The sequence below is a fragment of the Nerophis ophidion genome, linkage group LG07 (genome assembly GCF_033978795.1).
Source record: "Nerophis ophidion isolate RoL-2023_Sa linkage group LG07, RoL_Noph_v1.0, whole genome shotgun sequence".
Classification (NCBI taxonomy): domain Eukaryota; kingdom Metazoa; phylum Chordata; class Actinopteri; order Syngnathiformes; family Syngnathidae; genus Nerophis; species Nerophis ophidion.
This window is the reverse complement of record NC_084617.1, coordinates 32931241-32953858: the sequence shown is the minus strand read 5'-3', so window position 1 is coordinate 32953858 and position 22618 is coordinate 32931241. Positions and strand designations below refer to the sequence as shown.

Sequence of the window (22618 nt, the reverse complement as noted above, 5' to 3'; positions counted from 1 at the left end):
GGTGGTCAGTCCAACAGTCAGCTCCACGCATGGCCCTAGTGATGCGCACCTCTTTCCTGTCCGCGTGGCGGGTGATGATGTAATCTAGGAGATGCCAGTGTTTAGAGCGAGGGTGTTGCCAGGATGTTTTGTACTTGTTTTTCAGTTGGAACAAGGTGTTTGTGATGACCAGTTGATGCTCAGAACATAGAGTGAGAAGACGGAGACCATTGCTGTTGAGCTTGCCAACACCGTGCCGACCCATCACTTCCCTCCACAGTACACTGTCCGAGCCCACTCTTGCGTTAAAATCCCCTAGAAGGATGAGCTTGTCAGTGAGTGGTGTTTTGCTGATGACGGAGTGCAGGGAGGCATAGAACTCTTCCTTACATTGAGGGTCGGCAATCAGTGTTGGGGCATAGGCGCTGATGAGGGTGCAGTAACGGTTATTTGTGAGGGGAATCCTCCAGGTCATCAACCTTTCACTAATGCCAACTGGAGATTCGGGAAGCTTCTGAAGTAGGGAGGTCCGCACAGCGAAGCCTACACCATGGAGGCGACGGGAGCCTTCCGGAAGCCCTTTCCAGAAGAAAGTGTATCCTTCTCCTACCTCGGCTATGGAGTCCTCCCCATGGAAGCGGGTCTCGCTGAGGGCCGCAATGTCGATGTTATACCTCTTCAGTTCGTGCGCCACCAACGCTGTTCTTCTGCGGGCACGAGATGAATCATCACGCACATCCAAAAGCGTACGGACGTTCCAAGTCGCTAGTGTGAGTGTCAGTCGGGTTTTATTCTTGTGTTTTCGACCGCATGGGGGGATGACCCGGCAGCTGCGGTAGGCTGCCCGGGAGTGGAGGAACAGACCATTTTTAGGCCACATTTTCTAGGCCCTTCCCATCTCAGGGTGAGCAGGGTGGGGCTGCTCAGTCACGTGGGGAGCTGCCGAAGAGACACGCTGTTCCATCCCGTACCTCAGCGACCGTCTATCCCACACCGCCTGCATGCAGAGTTGGGCTAGATACTCCCAGTCACATCCAGACCTGTATCTGCCACCCTTCTCCATCGCCGCAGGACTTGAAGGGGAGGGGATGGGGTGGGAAAGGGGGTGAGGGTGTTTGGAGCAGGCCTGCGCAAGGAGTAGATTAGAGTGAAGGAAGTGGTGCGCAGTCACTACCCTCACTACCTTGGCTCCCCCCTACGTCTTCCAGTGGCATGAAAAGCTCATGACGACCTTCTACAGGAAGGAGTTGCAGAAGACTGCCAGCACACCGGTCTGTTGATGGCTGCCTGATGCGGGTCTTCCCAACAGATTTGTCGTTAGGGGTTTACTCCCGTAGCCAAACACACACGGTGCACCCAGTAGGCAGTGAGGCACCCTTAACCTTCATCTGCCTTTACTGCCGGAGGCGACGCGTCATTATCCGCCAGTTCCGCCGTTGAGGTTTTTGGATCGCGCTTCGTCTGGAACCTCCCCCTCGACCTTACCGCCATGGTTGAACCTACCAGGAGCCGAGGCTCCCGACGGCATCGCTCTTAGGTTCATTGGAACACACAAGGCTCTCCACCACGACAAGGTGGCGACCCGTGGAGAACCCGTGAAATGCTAAGTAATTCACAAACATGGATGGGGTGAGGGTCACCAATTTGTAAGCAAATCGTCAAACAGTTTTAGAAAAACATTTCTCAACGAGCTATTGCAAGGAATTTAGGGATTTTACCATCTACAGTCTGTAATATCATCAAAAGGTTCAGAGAATCCGGATAAATCACTGCACGTAAGCGATGATATTACGGACCTTTGTTCCCTCAGGTGGTACTGCATCAAAAACCAACATCAGTGTGTAAAGAATATCACCACATGTGCTCAGCAACACTTCATAAAACCACTGTCAGTAACTACAGTTGGTCGCTACATCTGTAAGTGCAAGTTAAAACTCTACTATGCAAAGCGAAAGCCATTTATCAACAACACCAAGGAACGCCGCTGGTTTCGCTGGGCCTGAGCTCATCTGAGATGGACTGATGCAAAGTGGAAAAGGGTTCTGTGGTCTGGCAAGTCCATATTTCAAATTATATTTGGAAACTGTGTACGTGGTATCCTCTGGAACAAAGAGGAAAATAACCATCCGGATTGTTATAGGCGCAAAGTTCAAAAGCCAGCATTTGTGATGGTATGGGGGTGTATTAGTGCCCAAAGCATGGGTAACTTACACATCTGTGAAGTCACCATTAAGTCTGAATGGTCCATACAGGTTTTGGAGCAACATATGTTGTCATCCAAGCAACGTTATCATGGACGCCCCTGCTTATTTCAGCAAAACAATGCCAAGCCACGTGTTACAGCAGCGTGGCTTCGTAGTAAAACAGTGCGGGTACTTTCCTGGCCCGCCTGCAGTCCAGACATGTCTCCCATCGAAAATGTGTGGCGCATTATGAAGCGTAAAATAAGACAACAAGACCCCAAAATGTTGAACAACTTAAGCTGTACATCAAGCAAGAATGGTAAAGAATTCCACTTTCAAAGCTTCAACAATTAGTTTCCTCAGTTCCCAAACGTTTATTGAGTGTTATTAAAAGAAAAGGTGATATAACACAGTGGTGAACATGCCCTTTCCCAACTACTTTGGCACGTGTTGCAGCAATGAAATTCTAAGTTAATTATTATTTGCAAAAAAAAAAAGTTTTTGTTTGAACATCAAATATCTTGTCTTTGTAGTGCATTCTATTGAATATGGGTTGAAAAGGATTTGCAAATCATTGCATTCCGCCCGATTGTAGCTGAGATAGGCGACAGCGCCCCCCGCGACCCAAAAGGGAATAAGCGGTAGAAAATGGATGGATGGATGTATTCCGTTTATATTTACATCCAACACAATTTCCCAACTCATATGGAAGCGGGGTTTGTAGTTGGTGGCGGTAATCCTAGAACTCGTTGGTGGACATCAGTGGTGAGGGATGCCGTCAAGCTGAAGAAGGAGTCCTATCAGGTTCTTTTGGCTCATAGGACTCCGGAGGCAGTGGACAGGTACCGACAAGCCAAGCGGTGTGCAGCTTCAGTGGTCGCGGAGGCAAAAACTCGGACATGATAGGAGTTCGGGGAAGCCATGGTAAATGACTTCCGGACGGCTTCGAAGCGATTCTGGACCACCATCCGCCGCCTCAGGAAGGGGAAGCAGTGCACTGTCAACCGTGTATGGTGAGGATGGTGTTCTGCTGACCTCGACTGCGGATGTCGTGGATCGGTGGAAGAAACACTTCGAAGACCTCCTCAATCCCACCAACACGTCTTCCTATGAGGAAGCAGTGCCTGGGGAATCTGTGGTGGGCTCTCCTATTTTTGGGGCTGAGGTTGCTGAGGTAGTTAAAAAGCTCCTCGGTGGCAAGGCCCCGGGGGTGAATGAGACCCGCCCGGAGTTCCTTAAGGCTCTGGATGCTGTGAGGCTGTCTTGGTTGACAAGACTCTGCAGCATCACGTGGACATCGGGGGCGGTACCTCTGGATTGGCAGACCGGGGTGGTGGTCACTCTCTTTAAGAAGGGGGACCGGAGGGTGTGTTCCAATTATCGTGGGATCATACTCCTCAGCCTTCCCGGTAAGGTTTATTCAGGTGTACTGGAGAGAAGGCTACGCCGAATAGTCAAACCTTGGATTCAGGAGGAACATTGTGGTTTTCGTCCTGGTCGTGGAACTGTGGATAAGTTCTATACTCTCAGCAGAGTCCTTGAGGGTGCATGAGACTTTGCCCAACCAGTCTACATGTACTTTGTGGACTTGGAGAAGGCATTCAACCGTGTCCCTCGGAAAGTCCTGTGGGGAGTGCTCAGAGAGTATGGGGTACCGGACTGTCTGATTGTGGCGGTCTGCTCCCTGTACGATCAGTGTCAGAGCTTGGTCCGCATTGCTAGCAGCAAGTCGGACACGTTTCCAGTGAGGGTTGGACTGCGCTAAGGCTGTCCTTTGTCACCAATTCTGTTCATAACTTTTATGGACAGAATTTCTAGGCGTAATCAGGGCATTGAGTAGTTCCGGTTTGGTGGCCGCGGGATTAGGTCTCTGCTTTTTGCAGATGATGTGGTCCTGATGGCTTCATCTGGCCGGGATCTTCCGGTCTCACTGGATCGGTTCGCAGCCGAGTGTGAAGCGACCAGAATGAGAATTAGCACGTCCAAGTCCGAGTCCATGGTTCTTGCCCTGAAAAGGGTGGAATGCCATCTCCGGGTTGGGGAGGAGACCCTGCCCGAAGTGAAGGAGTTCAAGTACCTCAAGGTCTTGTTCACGAGTGAGGAAAGAGTGGATCGTGAGATGGACAGGCGGATCGGTGCGGCGTCTCCAGTAATGCGGACGCTGTATCGATCCGTTGTGGTGAAAAAGGAGCTGAGCCGGAAGGCAAAGCACTCAATTTACCGGTCGATCTACGTTCCCATCCTCACCTATGGTCATGAGCTTTGGGTCATGACCAAAAGGACAAGATCACGGGTTCAAGCGGCCGAAATGAGTTTCCTCCGCTGGGTGGCGAGGCTCTCCCTTAGAGATGAGTGAGAAGCTCTGCCATCCGGGAGGAGCTCAAAGTAAAGCCGCTGCTCCTCCATATCGAGAGAAGCCAGATGAAGTGGTTCGGGCATCTGGTCAGGATGCCACCTGAACGCCTCCCTAGGGAGGTGTTATGGGCACGTCCAACCGGTAGGAGGCCACGGGGAAGACCCAGGACACGTTGGGAAGACTATGCCTCCCGACTGGCCTGGGAACGCCTCGGGATCCCCCGGTAAGAGCTGGACGAATTGGCTGTGGAGAGGAAAGTCTGGGCTTCCCTGCTTAGGCTGCTGCCCCCGCGATCCGACCTCGGATAAGCGGAAGAAGATGGATGGATGATTCAATATCAGGTGATGGAATATATGATTGCATGTCCCACGGTTGCATGTCACATGATATGTGAGGTGATGTAATATATGATTGCATGTCACAGGATATAGCTTATATATACGTTGGAGTAGAATAGGATATATGAAAGTATGTACCTTGGAGTAGAAGATAGTATATATGAAAGTATGAATAAAATTACGTAACTTGCAGTAAAATGTAGTACAGATAAAAGTACATATCTTGCAGTAGAAGATAGTATATATAAAAGTATTTACCTTGGAGTACAAGATAACATATATAAAAGTATGTATAAAACATCATATATTACATCAACTGACATATCATGTGACATGCAACCCTAACCCATGAAATCACATGACATGAAATCACATGACATGAAATTATGTAATATAAAATCACATGCCATGAAATCACATGACATGAATTCACATGACACACATTCACATAATATGAAATCCAATGACATGAAACCACATGGCATGAAATGCCATGGCACGAAATCACATTGCATGAAATCCAATGACATGAAATCGCATGCCATGAAATCACAGGACATAAAATCACATGACAAAAATTCACATTATATGAAATCCAATAACATAACATCTCATGGCACGAAATCACATGACATGAGATTTAATGCCAAGTGATTACTTGAAATGAAGTACTATGACATGAAATCACATGATGTGAAATCAAGTGACCTAAAATCACATGACATGAAATCATCTAACAAAAAATCATGTGACATGAAATCTCATGACCTAATATCACATGACATGACATTTCATGTCAAGAGATTACTTGAAATGACATCACATGATATGGAATTACATGACATGAAATCATATGACATGAGATTTCATGTAAAGGGATTACTTGAAATTAAATCACATGTCATGAAATCCCGTGACATGACATCACATGATATGAAATCACATGACATTAAATCACATGTCATGAAATCCCGTGACATGAAATCACATGACATGACCTCACCTGACATGGAACCACATGTGATGAAATCCAGCATGGCCGGCTCTACGCAGGGGCAAGAGGGGGCAGAGCCCCCTTAAATAAATGTCTTGCTCCCTCAAATCAAAATTTGAGAAAGCAAATTTTAATAAACTCACAAAATTACTACATTACAAGTTGACAAAATTATCTGCACTAGCGGAAAAATCCGCCGAAAAAGGGACACACACGATATAGTGTCGGTTTCCCTCTCATCCCTCCCTCCGCTGTGCGTGTATTCAACATTCCACATTCCACAGGCTGCGCAGCAGACACACACCCGCACACAACCCTCAGCCCTCAGTAAACATCCAATCACTGTTGCAGTATGAAAGTAAAAGAAAAGGAAAAGGTGTCTACATTTATCATATACTTGTTAGGATGGGTGTACTTGTGTGGTTTATCTGTCATAAACATGTTTATTTTTTTTTCTTTACAACTTGACGAGAGCAGTGACAGCGGAGGCTCTGAGCAGCAGTGGTTTGGAAGGCAGAGAGCCTCCACTGTCCCTGTAACAAGCTACAAGTCATTTGTTATGCTGTTAATGACGGTAAAAATGAAACATAAGGTATATATCCTGCTTAGCAGTCCTCCTCTGCTGTCCTCTGTTCAGAGCGGAGTCCCTAGAAACGCCCCGTTTTACTTAGCAACGGTCTGGCAATCGACTGCTGGAATTATTTTTCTCTTGTTTTTCTTGTAATTCTACATAATGTTTCAATCTACATTTTGTAATAAACAAATTATAAGTTTAATTTGATACGACCAAGACACCTAAAAACAAAAACACAGCCGTTTTCATTAATTTACAAGCAAGTGGGCAACACACATACATTGGAGTGAATGAATTTTGTGCCCAGATGAATGCCCACGTCTACTGCATGTGACAAAATGAAGACAAGTGACCTGTGTCTGACAGACCCCTACGTAAAGCCCCGTCCCAGGCTGTAGTCCTGTACTGTTGTTGTTTTTCTTCATGTAATCACAGCAGGTTTTTTCTGTTGTTGTTCAAGCTTACTTATTTTCTGCTCCAGCTTCCAGCAGCTCACAAAGAGAAAGTTAATGATCTGTAATGCATCCATTTTTCAGAGCATTTAAAAAGTCTAGTCCTGCTCCTGCATGTAGTAGTAGCAATGATGCTACTGCTAGTACATCAGGGACAGCAGCTAGCAATACTGCACCTTTAGCACCAGCAAGCACTGTTTCTCCTGCACCAGCTCCCGCCCGCCGTCCCCCCAACAAGCGCTCCCCCAAAGCAGCCTGCTCAGCTACCAAGTGAATTAAATGGCAACGCACCATCTCAGCCAATACTGGGTGGCTACCCAAAGCGTGCATTTGGTACAACATTAAGATAATTCAATCCTGCCTGGTACCGCACACGACCATGGCTAGAGTATTCTGTGGTGCGAGACGCCTGCTTCTGTTTCCCCTGTCGGAAATATGGCTGCGCTGTTAATGTTGCCCCCCCTGAGGGATTGCCACCTTATTGTGGTCAGGGGGTTTGCGTGCCTCAGTGACCGTAAGAGCTATACCAGCAGGAGCTTAGTCTTCAGGTGGGACACCCAAGTTGGACAGGTCTGAAGGTAGAGGCCTGACAAAGTGCAATCCACTACTCCAGGTTGGGGTTGGACACATAGCTAAAGACCCATTTCAATGAAGAAAGCATCGTTACTATAAGCACAGAAAAAAAGTGCTGGAGCATGATGTGTACACTTGATGCCCCCTTCACATTTCTGACTGCCCCCTCATATAACCATGCCTAGAACCGCCCCTGAAATCCAGTGACATGAAATCATATAAAATGAAATCGCATGACCTAAAATCACATGGCATGAAATCACATGCCATGAAATTTCATGTCAAGTGATTACATGAAATGAGATCCCATGCCATGAAATCCTGTGACATGAAATCACATGATATGGAATCACATGAAATGAAATCACATGACATGATCTCACATGACAAGACCTCACATGAATGAAATCACATGACCTAAAATCACATGACATGAGTGTAGTGGCAATCTTCACCTTTAAATGTTCTAATTTATTGTCACTACTCAACAGGTTTGAGGGAGTGATCCTACGCAGCAGTAAACATTGCATTGAAGTGAGGTCCAGTCAGAAGTCCAGATAACGCATATTTATTAATAAACTTGCAGGGTGAATGAAACATACCATGGATTATTGTAGTGACATTGTGCCATATGCTCTCCTGTATTTCCTGCCAGTTGCTGTGTACCGTTGTCTGCCGTTGTCTGCCGTTGGTAAGAACGGTTTGTGCTCCCACACCTGAGTTCTTCCTAATCAGCTGACCTGTGCTCCTATTTATGCCTTCAACCCTGCACTCCTAAACCAAAAAGCCCGCCACCTAGTGACAAAAGGAAGTAATGCCGGCACAAAAATAAGGATGCCTAAAATGGCTCCTACACACCGGCCCCTAATTGTTTACACTGTAACAATTACTTGATAGGGAGCCATACAAATTCAATTTTACACGATTCTTCTTATCATTTTTTTTCTTTGTTTTTTTTCAAATTCCTTTCATTTTTTTTTTCATAATTTAAAAATAAAAATATGTTGGCATTTCTAGTTCATTAATCTTGAATCTTCATTATGTAGACAAGATTTGGGTTGATCGGATGCTTGCTCTTGAGGGTGCTGACTTCACGAGTCATGGCTTCTGCTGACTCTGTGGCATCCTCCAGCTCCCTCTGCATCTTCCTTCGGTAGGTGTTTGCCCTCTGAGCCTCCTCCTCGGCCTCCTCCAGCTGCCGCTTCATCTGCTTCATGCGAGAGTTCAACTTGTCTGCCTGGTCTTTGTACTGCTTGGTGTTGCGTCTCTCATCATCCACCTGCAGAACCAGCTCTATCAGTTTTTTCTCAGTTCGCCTCGCAAGCTTGGTCGCACTTTGCCGCTCCCTGGTCTCGATGTCCAGCTGCTCCTCCAGCTGAGCAAACTTGGCCTCAAGAGCGGCCATGTTGGCCTTGTAATTGGACTTCACCGCTCCGTTCATCTCCTGCAGCTTGAGCTTCAGCTCTTTTTTCTGACGCTCCAGCTGGGTGTGGGTGCCTTCCACGCGCTGAAAGGAGCTGCAATCTGAGGTCAGCTCCACGTTCATCTGATCAGTCTGCAGCATGGACTTCTTCAGGCTGTCGTTAACCAGCTCCGTGTTGCACTGCTCCTCTTCCAGCTGAGCGATACGTGCCTCCAAACGTCTCCTCTCCTTTGCGATTTGAGCATTCTTGGTGGCCTGATTGTTCATCTCATCCTGCAACTCGTCTATCTCCAGCTGAGCCTGTCGCATGGCTCGTTCTGCAGCAGCCACCTCCTCCTGCATTTGGAGCATATCAGCTTCCATACCCTTTAACTTCTTCTCAGACTCCTTACTCTGGGCCAGAATTTCCTCTCGAGACATGCGAGTGTCATCCAGTCCCCTGATAAGTTCTTTCATCTGGGCCTGCTGTTTCTTCAGTTGTTTGAGGGCTTCCTCACGGTGCTTGTTGGCCATGTCGATGCCCGCCTCCAGTTCCTTCAGGTCCAGCTCCAGTTTTTTACATGTAGCAACAACACCTGAACGCTGCTTGCGCTCATCCTCCAGCTCCATTTCCATTTCGCGGAATTGCTTGATCAGAGACCTCTTCTTCTCCTCACCCATCTCGTCACGTCCAGACAGGTCCCGCTCATACTGGGCCTTCATGGCCTGCATGTTGACCTCCAGATGCAGCTTGGCATCTTCCGTGGCCTGCAGTTCATCCTCCAGTTCCTCAAGCTGTGTTTTCATCTCCTCCAGCTGTGGATCCATGGCACACTTGGACTTTTCCAGCTCGTGCACGCTTTTTTCAACATCATCTTTGGATGACACCAGATCCTCCATTTCAGCCCGAAGCGGTTTGTTGTTGGGGTCCACCTCGTCCTTTAGATCCATTTGAGTTTCCAGCTCGCGGGTCAAAGACAGTGTACGGGTCTCTTTCTCACGGGCCTCGGCTTCATCCCGATCTCGCTCCTCTGCATAGCGTGCAGATATGTTTTTCTCTTTCGCCAGCATCTGGTCAAACTTCTTCTGCTTCTTCTCCAGATTGGTGACAGTTTGTCGAAGTTGGTCGTGATCTATCACCATGTCGTCCAACTCTTGCTGGAGACGTGTCTTGGTTTTCTCCATCTTGTCGTAGGCAAAGCATTTCTCCTCCAGGTTTAGAATAGATATTCTATTGACATCAGCAACAGGGCAGCCATTATGCCTGCTGGTGTCATCTCCTATTAAATGACCATAAATGACCCATCCCAATAGGGTCCTCACTGCATATGGCCCGTCCTCCTGGCTATTGACCACCTCCCAGGGTTCCAGTACCTTAGAGGCATTCGTGCCAATGAGGAGGTCGATGTCAGAGTCAATTTCAGGTAATTTGATATTGTTTAGATATGGCCAGTGTTTCAAATCCTGCTGTTTTGGAATATTGTGTGGTGAAACTGGCATGGTGTTGTGTGTAAATACATACGGCAATTGAATAAAGTCATTTGTATTTATCCTGGCTATTTCCAGTCCAGTGATGTGGTAGCTGGTTTCGGGTTTCACTTAATTCATGGTTTTGAGAAGGATGGTTTTTCTTTGTCCTGTAATGTTCAGTTTTTGCATCAGTTTTTCTGTGCAGAATGTAGAGGTGCTTCCATGATCCAAAAATGCATAAGTTTGTAACACTGTGTCTCCCTTGTTGCTTTTGACTTGTACAGGTACAATGGAGTAGATGGAGGGGTCATCCCCAGCCCCAATATGACCACAAGTATGCTTGGGAGGTGGGACAACAGTATTGATTCCAATTGATTTGGTTTGAGTTTGTTCTGTCTGTTCAATGTGGAGTATTTGTGGATGTTGTCGTTTACATATTTCACATAATAGACGATTTCTGCAGTCTCGACTTAAATGTCCTATTTTCAGACAGCCAAAACAGACTCCTTTTTCCTTTAAGAAGTCTATTTTTCCTTTGTGCTTCTTCCTCTTGAATTGTGGACAGCACTCCAGTGTGTGACCACTCTTCTTACAGAACAGACAACTTTGAGATTTGACAATCACATTCCTTTTTCCTTCATTTGACTCCACAGTGTCTATGGGTATTAATGTTGTTACAAAGCTGCTCCTTGGACTTGAATTTACTCTTGGCTTAGGGATGGATGAGGGTTTGATAGTTGATTGCTTAGTGTCCTGAATGTTACCAAACAGTGGATCAGAGAGTATTTTGACTTGTTTTTCAATAAAGTTTACAAGGTCTGGGAAAATGGCACGGTGGCCTTGCTTCTCCTGTAGGTCACAGGCCTTGTTCCTCCACTGCTCTCTGAGCTTGTATGGAAGCTTTAGGATGATGGTCCTCATATTAGAAACAACATTCATTTCTTCCATATAGGCCAGACTTCCCATTGCATTGGAACAACTTCTGAGGAATAGAGAAAATGCTCTCAATCCTTTTACATCCTCCAATTTAATTGTTCCCCAGGAAAAAGCATTTTCCATATATGCTGTTGCAATATGATATTCATTACCAAAATGTTCTTTGAGTAGCTGTCTTGCCTTCTGGTAGCCCTGGGACGGAGGCAAATGTTGGCAACTTTGAACCAGCTCTTTTGGATGCCCTCTAGTATATTGTTCGAGGTAATGCAAACAGTCATAGGTGTCACACCTTTTCTCCACTCCATATTCAAATGCCCTTATAAAGGTTTCATACTGAAACGGATCTCCATCAAACACAGGTACGTCTCTTGTTGGTAAAGAGGAATGGACATTCCGCTTAACCAATAAGGCATTGAAATCATGTTGTCCTTTTAGTAAATCAAGAATGTGATCTTGTTTGATGGCATTTGTGACAGGGGATATAGTGTGAACTGTATGACCTTTAACATCATCTTTTTTCATATGAGTATGATTACTTTGCCCAGTTGTATTCGACACATTTCCCATTTGCATAGTTGATTTTAATACATTGTCAGTTTGCATTAAAGAGAGAGCAGCCTGTCTTGGAGTCATGTAATGAGCTTTGGTGTACTTTTCATATATGAATTGTTTTGGCTTCACAACCTGTGTGTCAGAGAGGGGCATTGTTTTCTTTGGAGCAGCAGCTCCCTTGTGTGATTCAGAGCTCATTTTTGACACTCTTGATCCTTCCCAAGATCCCATGGTTGCAAAATCTTGCTCCCTTGCATTTGCGGCTGCCAGCTTTGTTTCCAATTCCAACTTTTCCTTTTCCATTCTGAGTTGTTCCTGTTATTTTGCAAATTGTTCCCGTTGTTTTGCAAATTGTTCCTGTTGTTTTGCGAATTGTTCCTGTTGAATTCTTTGTTGTGATTCAATATGATGTTTTTTCTCCAATGCAGCAACCTCTGCCATGAGAGCAGCCTTTTCGGCCTGGGCTCGAATGCGAGCAGATGAGGTAGAAGAGGTTCTTGATGTTATGGAGTTGCGTGTGATTGAGACATTAGATGCACTGTCCTGGGCTCCAATATCAGAAAGTGTAACACATAAGTGTTCATCATGGGCAAGTGGGACATGCATTTTATCTTGGAATTGTGTTTCAACTGAGCCATGTGTTTGAGAAGGATGCAATTGTGACTCCTCTTCCACAGGGGCAGTGTCATGTGTGGTTAGCTTTTTCACTTCTGATAACCATTCATGCACAAGTTTTATGAAACCTTCTAGTATCTTAATATGTTCTTGAAACCAGTCATTTTGTCTCTCAAGTTCCTCTTCAGGCAATGGTAAGGCAATCAATGAGGATTGATTCTCCCTTGCCTCTCCACACAAATGAATCAATTTATCCAAGTAACCTCTTACAGCATTTACATTTTCATCATTTTCATTTGAATGCATGAGTTGTTTCATTGTGTCCCTTATTTTAGCAACTTTTTAAACACATGTTCCTATTGCTTTATGATGATTGTCAACTTTCATTTCCAAGCCTTTGGCATCATACTTTATGGCTCTTTTTTCCTTTTCAGAATATTGTACATTTTCCTTTTCAGGATCCACATTTTGGCCACCTTGTGGCTGTACATCATATTTGCCATCAGACATAATTGACCAAGTGTCTCCCTTGTGCTGCTTTCAGCTCCACACAACTCACCCTATAGAGCTGGCAGGTGTTTCCAATCACCCTGGCTGATGAGTAGCAGCGTGGCCGTGGCACAATTCGTCCTCTTGAGGCTTTTGATGTCCTTTGGTGTTCTTCTTGTTGTCCTTTTCACGCGAAGTGCACCGTTCTTACTTGAGTTGTAGTGGCAATCTTCACCTTTAAATGTTCTAATTTATTGTCACTACTCAACAGGTTTGAGGGAGTGATCCTACGCAGCAGCAAACATTGCATTGAAGTGAGGTCCAGTCAGAAGTCCAGTTAACGCATATTTATCAATAAACTTGCAGGGTGAATGAAACATACCATGGATTATTGTAGTGACATTGTGCCATATGCTCTCCTGTATTTCCTGCCAGTTGCTGTGTGCTGTTGTCTGCTGTTGTTGTCTGCTGTTGTGTACCGTTGTCTGCCGTTGTTGTCTGCTGTTGTGTACCGTTGTCTGCCGTTGTCTGCCGTTGGTAAGAACGGTTTGTGCTCCCACACCTGAGTTCTTCCTAATCAGCTGACCTGTGCTCCTATTTATGCCTTCAACCCTGCACTCCTAAACCAAAAAGCCCGCCACCTAGTGACAAAAGGAAGTAATGCCAACACAAAAATAAGGATGCCTAAAATGGCTCCTACAATGAGATTTCATGTCAAGTGATTACTTGAAATGACATCCCATGACATGAACTGACATGACATGAGATTTCATTTCATGCAACTCGTTCTTGAAATGACATCACATGTCATGAAATCCTATGACATGAAATCACATGATATGAAATCACATGACATGAAATCACATGTCATGAAACTCCATGACATGAAAACACATGTCATGAAATCACACGACATGAGATTTCGTGTCAAGTGATTACTTGAAATGACTTCACATTACATGAAATCACATGTCATGAAATCCCGTGACATGAAATCACATGATTTGAAATCACATGTCATGAAATCACATGCCATGATGTCCCGTGACATGAAATCACTAGACCCAAAGTCACATGACATGAAATCACAAGTCATGAAATCCTGTGACATGAAATCACCTGACATGAAATATGATGACTTGAAATCAGAATACCTAAAATCACATGACATTAAATCACATGACATGAGATTCCATGTCAAGTGATTACTTGAAATGAAATCCCGTGACATGAAATCCCATGACATGAAATCACATGACATGACGTCACATGACATGAAATCGCATGTCATGACCTCACATAACATGAAATCACATGACATCACTTGACATGAAATCACATGACATAAAATCACATAATATGAAATCACATGACATGGGATTTCATGTCAAGTGACTACATGAAATGAAATCACATGATCCAAAATCCCGTGACATGAAATCACATGATATAGAATCACATGACATTAAATCACATGACATAACCTCACATGGCATGAAATCACATGATATGAAATCACATGACATGAAATCACATGGCATTAAATCACACGACATGACCTCACATGACATGAAGTCACGTGACATGACATCACTTGGCATAAAATCACATGACATAAAATCACATGACATGACATCACTTGACATGAAATCACATGACATGAAATCCTTTGGTAGAGAAGGCAAAGTTTAACAGAAACATTTGAGATTTGTACACTTAGTCAGCGCTCTAAGTCCCGCCCCCTAGTTTACTAGTTGAAGTGGGCGTGTCTTTAGCTAACATTGTTGTGCTTTTTAGCGCAGGGCGAGGAGTCAAATAATGACGCCGCTGCTCCGTTTCAGCGGGATCCAGCTTTGGACTGTCACCTGGGTCACCTGGGTCACTTGGGTCACAAGCGTGTCGGCAGGGTCAGAGCCGGAAGCGCTTTATGAGCTCCACCAATCAAAAGTGTCCTTCGAGCGAGCCCAAGAGGAATGTCGACCCAACCAGCTCGCCACCTTTGCCACCCGGCAGGAGCTGGCCCAAATCCTGCACGTCTTGTCCAGTTCTGACCTGCAGGTGGCCCAAAGGCCTTTTTGGGTGGGGCTGAGGAAGGCCAAGAACCAGTGTGTGGTTCCCTCGTTGCCCCTCAGAGGCTTCAGGTGGACCTCGGACGGGCGTTCTGAGGTGCACGAGAGCCAATGGGTGGAGGAGCCGGAGCACACCTGCACATCAGTTCTCTGTGCGGCGCTGCTCACCCAGCAGGACCGCTCCACCATCACCAAGTGGGGTTTGATCCCGCTGAACTGCAAGACTCACAACTCATTCATCTGCAAGCTGGCCTCTGGACAGGAAGAACTAGAACCTGCAACTCCAGAACCTACCCAGGTGGAAAACAACAAACCGGCTGAACCAGACGTATCAACACCAGGACATGCTGAACCAGAAACACCAGTTCCAAAACTGGCTGAACCAAAACCAACTGGACCGGAAACATCGGCACCGAAACTGGATGAACCACAATCTTCTCATCCTGAACAAACAACACCAGCAAAAGGTGAGCCAGAACCAACTGGACCTGAGCCAATAGAACCGACACAAGAGCAAAACCCCAAATCCGGGTCTCGTCAGTGTTCTCGGCCCGTGGTCCCAGGAGCGCGCTTCCTCAGTCTAGACCCGGCCGAAAGCAGCAGGATCCAGGTGGACTGCTGGTCCCTGGTCCAACTGGACTTGTACTGTTTGGGCCCCCCCACCATATGGCGCCTGATCAACGGCGCCGTCGCAAATCTGAGCTCAGTGTGCACGCCGTGTGGGCCCGGTTTTCTCAAAGATGACTCGGGGGAGTGCGTGGACGTGGACGAGTGCGTCGGTGCGCACAAGTGCTCGGTTGCGTGCATTAACACGGTGGGCTCGTACGCGTGCGAGTGCACAAACCGCGACGGCCGACAGAACCCAGAGGACTCTGCGGTGTGTGCGCCCACAGAGACCGGCACCGCCGGTCCCTTTTCAGGCTTCCTGGTGCCGGTGTTGGTGGCCCTGGCGGTGCTGGTGGTCCTGGTCTGAGGAGGAGGAGCCGGCAAAGACAAGTTGCCCCAAACAAGATGGTCGCTTGAGGTGACTCTGACGCAAATAAATAGATCAAGTTATGATGTACTATAAAATATATTTTTTAATGTTTCTTATATTTTTCCCTTTTTTCCTGAAGGAACTCTCCTGACGGAATAAATAAAGTACTATCTTATAACCATGTTATGATGAACTATATTATATATTTTATTATGTTTTTTATAACCATGTTATAATGAGCTATATTATACATTTTGAAATGTTTTTAATAAACATGTTATGATGACCTATATTATAAATTTTTAAATGTTTTTGATAATCATGTTATGATGAACTATATTATACATTTTCAAATGTTTTTTTATAATCAAGTTATGACGAACTATATTATACATTTTTAAAGGTAATAAAACAATATATCATACATTTTTAAATGTTCATATTCTGTAATAAAATGCTATATTTAACATTTTAAAATGTTCATATAATGTAATAAAACACTATATTATACATTTTTAAAGGTTTTTTATAATCATGTTATGTACGGAGCAAGGTGTTTGTGATTACATTTGTGTACGGAACAAAATCTTCTCTTCACAAGATCCAGGATAACCCAGTGGTTAAGACTGTTGACTCACAATGTATGGTGCTGGGTTCAAATCCCACTCTTGTTGACAGTATTTTGTTTCACCTCCATCATACTTTACTGAGCAAGGTGTCCTTGATTACATTTGTGCATGGAACAAAATCGTGTCTTCGCAGCACTGAGGGCAGCCCAGTGGTTAAGACTGTCTCAGATTGAAGTGTGATGTTTTCAAACCCCACTCTGGTTGACATTATCTTGTGCCACCTCCATCATACTTTACTGTGCAAGGAGTCTGTGATTACATTTGTGTATGGAACAAACTCATTGTTTGACATAACCCAGGATAGTCCAGGGGTTTAGACTGTTGACTAGGAATGTTGGGTGCTGGCTTCAAGTCCTGGTGAGGTGGATATGTAAGTTAGAAAAGTGTGTGAGGAGGTGTCATGGTGATAATTATTGTGGTGTGTCACCTCTCACATGTCATGTTAACTTCAATAACTATTTAATTAACTTGTTTTTATCCTTTATCCAATTACAACTAACACACACACACACACACACACACACACACACACACATACAAGTAACCCCTGAGGTGTCATCTTGATTATTATTATCATTGACTTAATGTTTTCAACTCTATGTGGACAAGAACTAGCACATAACATGAGTGTGTGATGAAGATGAAACATAACATGAGTGTGTGATGGAGATGAAACATGAGTGTGTGATGGAGATGAAACTTTTTTGACCAGTGAGCTATACTAAATCCCTTTCAGTCAAGATTTTTGATAATATACAAATTCAATACTTAAACCATGATAGAGGTTGTAGATTTATGATCAAGTATTGGACAGGACGTCGAAAATGTGTAAATAAAGTTGTACTTTATATAGGAAAATAATGGGGATACAAACGGTACAAAACAATCCTTATATCTTGTTATCTGTCATTCATTCATCACCCGTAGGCTCATAACGCTCAATCTCAACAACCACAATGCACCTGCTCCCGCTCCTTTGTTTTACATCCGGTTTGCCACAATGCATTGTGGAACATGCACTATTTTAGTTGACCCTTTGTTAGGCTATAAAACAGAAAACAACTCAATCCAGTCTCAGTGTTTCTCAAATAATCAATATATAATACACGTATAAATCATATCAATTCCCTTTTAACCCTTTTTAGTTGTAAATAATAATACATCAATTTATCAGCAATTAAATTTAGCATGCAAATTATGAATGATCATCATACAACTATATAACCCATAAGTTACAACAGAGGTGACACAAAAAACTCCACTTTCCTTGTCGTGGATTTGAACCCAGTACTACTGATTGAGAGGCAGCAGTTTTAATTATTGCACTATCCTGACTCTTATTGTGACAATATTCTGTTCATTCACTCATGTAATCATGATACCTGTCCTAGTAATCTACCATTGATGTGACACCATATGTTGACACAAGTAAACATGCTGCAGGACTGCTTGTATCACACATGATATCACACAAAAGTAAACACACTGCAGGACTGCTTGAATCACACATGATATCACACGCAAGTAAACATTCTGTAGGACTGCTTGTATCATACATGATATCACAGACGAGTAAACACGCTGCAGGACTGCTTGTATCGCACATGATATCACACACAAGTAAACATGCTGCAGGAATGTTTGTGTCACAATTCATATCACACACAAGTAAGCACGCTGCAGGACTGCTTGTATTGCACGTGATATCAAACACAAGTAAACACACTGCAGGACCGCTTGTATTGCACATGATATCACAAACAAGTAAACACGCTGCTGGGCTGCTTGCATCGCATATGATATCACAGAAGTAAACATGCTGCAGGACTGCTTGTATCACACATGATATCACACCAGTGAAAAATGCTGCAGGACTGCTTGTATCACACATGATATCACACCAGTGAAAAATGCTGCAGGACAGCTTGTATCACACATGATATCACACAGAGTAAAAGCAGTATTTGTATTTGTGATGCATACATTGATGCAGTATTTATGGAAAACATATCAGAACATATAATATCATCTGGTGACATGTGTCACAAGTCCAATCCTCACTGAGGATATGAGGAGGAATAACAATTATTTCTTTAATACATCTATTTTACTATCATCTTTATCTATTTACTCTTCTTTTTATAGTCTAATTAGACTACTACGCATAACAGACCAGCAGAGGGCAGCACTACACAAAAGAAACCACAGGAGGTAGCACTACATACAAGAGACCAGAAGGTGGCAGCACTACATACAAGAGACCAGCAGGTGGCATCACTACATACAAGACACCAGCAGGTGGTAGCACTACATACAGGAGACCACCAGCAGGTGGTAGCACTACATACAAGAGACCAGCAGGTGGTAGCACTACATACAAGACACCAGCAGGTGGCAGCACTACATACAAAAGACCACCAGCAGGTGGTAGCACTACATACAAGACACCAGCAGGTGGCATCACTACATACAAGACACCAGCAGGTGATAGCACTACATACAAGAGACCACCAGCAGGAGGCAGCACTACATACAAGAGACCAGCAGGTGGTAGCACTACATACAATACACCAGCAAGTGGCAGCACTACATACAAGACACCAGCAGGTGGTAGCACTACACACAAGAGACCAGCATCGGGTGGTAGCACTACATACAAGAGACCAGCAGGTGGTAGCACTACATACAAGACACCAGCAGGTGGTAGCACGACATACAAAAGACCACCAGCAGGTGGTAGCACTACATACAAGACACCAGCAGGTGGTAGCACTACATACAAGAGATCAGCAGGTGGTAGCACGACATACAAAAGACCACAAGCAGGTGGTAGCACTACATACAAGACACCAGCAGGTGGTAGCACTACATACAAGAGACCAGCAGGTGGTGGCACGACATACAAAAGACCACCAGCAGGTGGCAGCACTACATACAAGACACCAGCAGGTGGTAGCACTACATACAAGAGACCAGCAGGTGGCAGCACTACATACCAGACACCAGCAGGTGGTAGCACGACATACAAAAGACCACCAGCAGGTGGTAGCACTACATACAAGACACCAGCAGGTGGTAGCACTACATACAAGGGACTAGCAGGTTGCAGCACTACATACAAGAGACCAGCAGGTGGCAGCACTACATACAAGAGACCAGCAGGTGGCATCACTACATACAAGACACCAGCAGGTGGTAGCACTACATACACGAGACCACCAGCAGGTGGCAGCACTACATACAAAAGACCAGCAGGTGGTAGCACTACATACAAGACACCAGCAGGTGGCAGCACTACATACAAGACACCAGCAGATGGTAGCACTACATACAAGAGACCACCAGCACGAGGCAGCACTACATACGATAGACCAGCAGGTGGTAGCACTACATACAAGACACCAGCAGGTGGTAGCACGACATACAAAAGACCACCAGCAGGTGGTAGCACTACATACAAGACACCAGCAGGTGGTAGCACTACATACAAGAGACCAGCAGGTGGTAGCACAACATACAAAAGACAACCAGCAGGTGGTAGCACTACATGCAAGACACCAGCAGGTGGAAGCACTACATACAAGAGACCAGCAGGTGGCAGCACTACATACAAGACACCAGCAGGTGGTAGCACGAAATACAAAAGACCACCAGCAGGTGGTAGCACAACATACAAGACACCAGCATCAGATGGTAGCACTATATACAAGAGACTAGCAGGTTGTAGCACTACATACAAGACACCAGCAGGTGGTAGCACTATATACAAGAGACTAGCAGGTTGTAGCACTACATACAAAAGACCAGCACGTGGCAGCAATACATACAAGAGACAAGCAGGTGGCATCACTACATACAAGACACCAGCAGGTGGTAGCACTACATACAAGAGACCACCAGCAGGTGGCAGCACTACATACAAGAGACCAGCAGGTGGTAGCACTACATACAAGACACCAGCAGGTGGCAGCACTGCATACAAGACACCAGCAGGTGGTAGCACTACATACAAGACACCAGCAGGTGGCATCACTACATACAAGACACCAGCAGGTGGTAACACTACAAACAAGAGACCACCAGCAGGAGGCAGCACTACATACAAGAGACCAGCAGGTGGTAGCACTACAAACAAGAGACCACCAGCAGGAGGCAGCACTACATACAAGACACCAGCAAGTGGCAGCACTACATACAAGAGACCAGCAGGTGGTAGCACGACAAACAAGAGACCACCAGCAGGAGGCAGCACTACATACAAGAGACCAGCAGGTGGTAGCACCACAAACAAGAGACCACCAGCAGGAGGCAGCACTACATACAAGAGACCAGCAGGTGGTAGCACTACAAACAAGAGACCACCAGCAGGAGGCAGCACTACATACAAGAGACCAGCAGGTGGTAGCACTACAAACAAGAGACCACCAGCAGGAGGCAGCACTACATACAAGACACCAGCAAGTGGCAGCACTACATACAAGACACCAGCAGGTGGTAGCACTACATACAAGAGACCAGCATCGGGTGGTAGCACTACATACAAGAGACCAGCAGGTGGTAGCACTACATACAAGACACCAGCAGGTGGTAGCACGACATATAAAAGACCACCATCAGGTGGTAGCACTACATACAAGACACCAGCAGGTGGTAGCACTACATACAAGAGAACAGCAGGTGGTAGCACGACATACAAAAGACCACCAGCAGGTGGTAGCACTACATACAAGAAACCAGCAGGTGGTAGCACTACATACAAGAGACCAGCAGGTGGCAGCACTACATACAAGACACCAGCAGGTGGTAGCACTACATACAAGACACCAGCATCAGGTGGTAGCACTACATACAAGACACCAGCAGGTGGTAGCACTACACACAAGTGACCAGCAGCACTACATACAAGACACCAGCATCAGGTGGTAGCACTACATCCAAGACACCAGCAGGTGGTAGCACTACATACAAGAGAATAGCTGGTGGTAGCACTACATACAAGAGACCAGCAGGTGGTAGCACTACATACAAGACACCAGCAGGTGGTAGCACTACATACAAGACACCAGCAGGTGGTAGCACTACATACAAAAGACCAGCAGGTGGCAGCACTACATACAAAAGACCAGAAGGTGGTAGCAGTACATACAAGACACCAGCAGGTGGTAGCACGACATACAAAAGACCACCAGCAGGTGGTAGCACTACATACAAGAGACCACCAGCAGGTGGCAGCACTACATACAAGACACCAGCAGGTGGTAGCACTACATACAAGACATCAGCAGGTGGTAGCACTACATACAAGAGACTAGCAGGTTGTAGCACTACATACAAGAGACCAGCAGGTGGTAGCACTACATACAAGACACCAGCAGGTGGTAGCACTACACAGAAGTGACCAGCAGCACTACATACAAGACACCAGCATCAGGTGGTAGCACTACATACAAGACACCAGCAGGTGGTAACACTACTTACAAGACACCAGCAGGTGGTAGCACTACACACAAGTGACCAGCAGCACTACATACAAGACACCAGCATCAGGTGGTAGCACTACATACAAGACACCAGCAGGTGGTAGCACTACATACAAGAGACTAGCAGGTTGTAGCACTACATACAAGAGACCAGCAGGTGGAAGCACTACATACAAGAGACCAGCAGGTGGTAGCACTACATACAAGACACCAGCAGGTGGTAGCACTACATACAAGACACCAGCAGGTGGTAGCACTACATACAAAAGACCAGCAGGTGGCAGCACTACATACAAAAGACCAGAAGGTGGTAGCAGTACATACAAGACACCAGCAGGTGGTAGCACGACATACAAAAGACCACCAGCAGGTGGTAGCACTACATACAAGACACCAGCAGGTGGTAGCACTACATACAAGACACCAGCAGGTGGTAGCACTACATACAAGACACCAGTAGGTGGTAGCACTACATACACGACACCAGCAGGTGGTAGCACTACATACAAGAGACTAGCAGGTGGCAGCACTACATACAAGAGACTAGTAGG

At 45.5% G+C, this 22618-nt stretch overlaps 2 protein-coding genes across 3 annotated transcripts in view; one reads left to right on the top strand and one right to left on the bottom strand.

Annotated features, from left to right (window-relative positions):
• Positions 1-16248, top strand: part of clec14a (C-type lectin domain containing 14A) — a 28837-nt gene extending 12589 nt beyond the window's left edge. Inside the window, exon 2 of one of the 2 annotated variants that reach the window (XM_061906007.1) lies at positions 14711-16248. In XM_061906007.1, the coding sequence (XP_061761991.1) occupies positions 14732-15955 (1224 nt within the window). In that variant the 5' untranslated portion in view covers positions 14711-14731 and the 3' untranslated portion in view covers positions 15956-16248. The remainder of the gene's footprint in view (positions 1-14710) is intronic. The other variant, XM_061906008.1, reaches the window with a different exon arrangement.
• On the bottom strand, positions 7613-11314 carry LOC133556260 (myosin-9-like). The gene has a single exon (XM_061906004.1). It carries the CDS (start codon positions 10349-10351, stop codon positions 8471-8473), a length of 1881 nt encoding a protein of 626 aa, XP_061761988.1. The 5' UTR covers positions 10352-11314; the 3' UTR covers positions 7613-8470.
• Positions 16249-22618: the final 6370 nt, after the last annotated feature.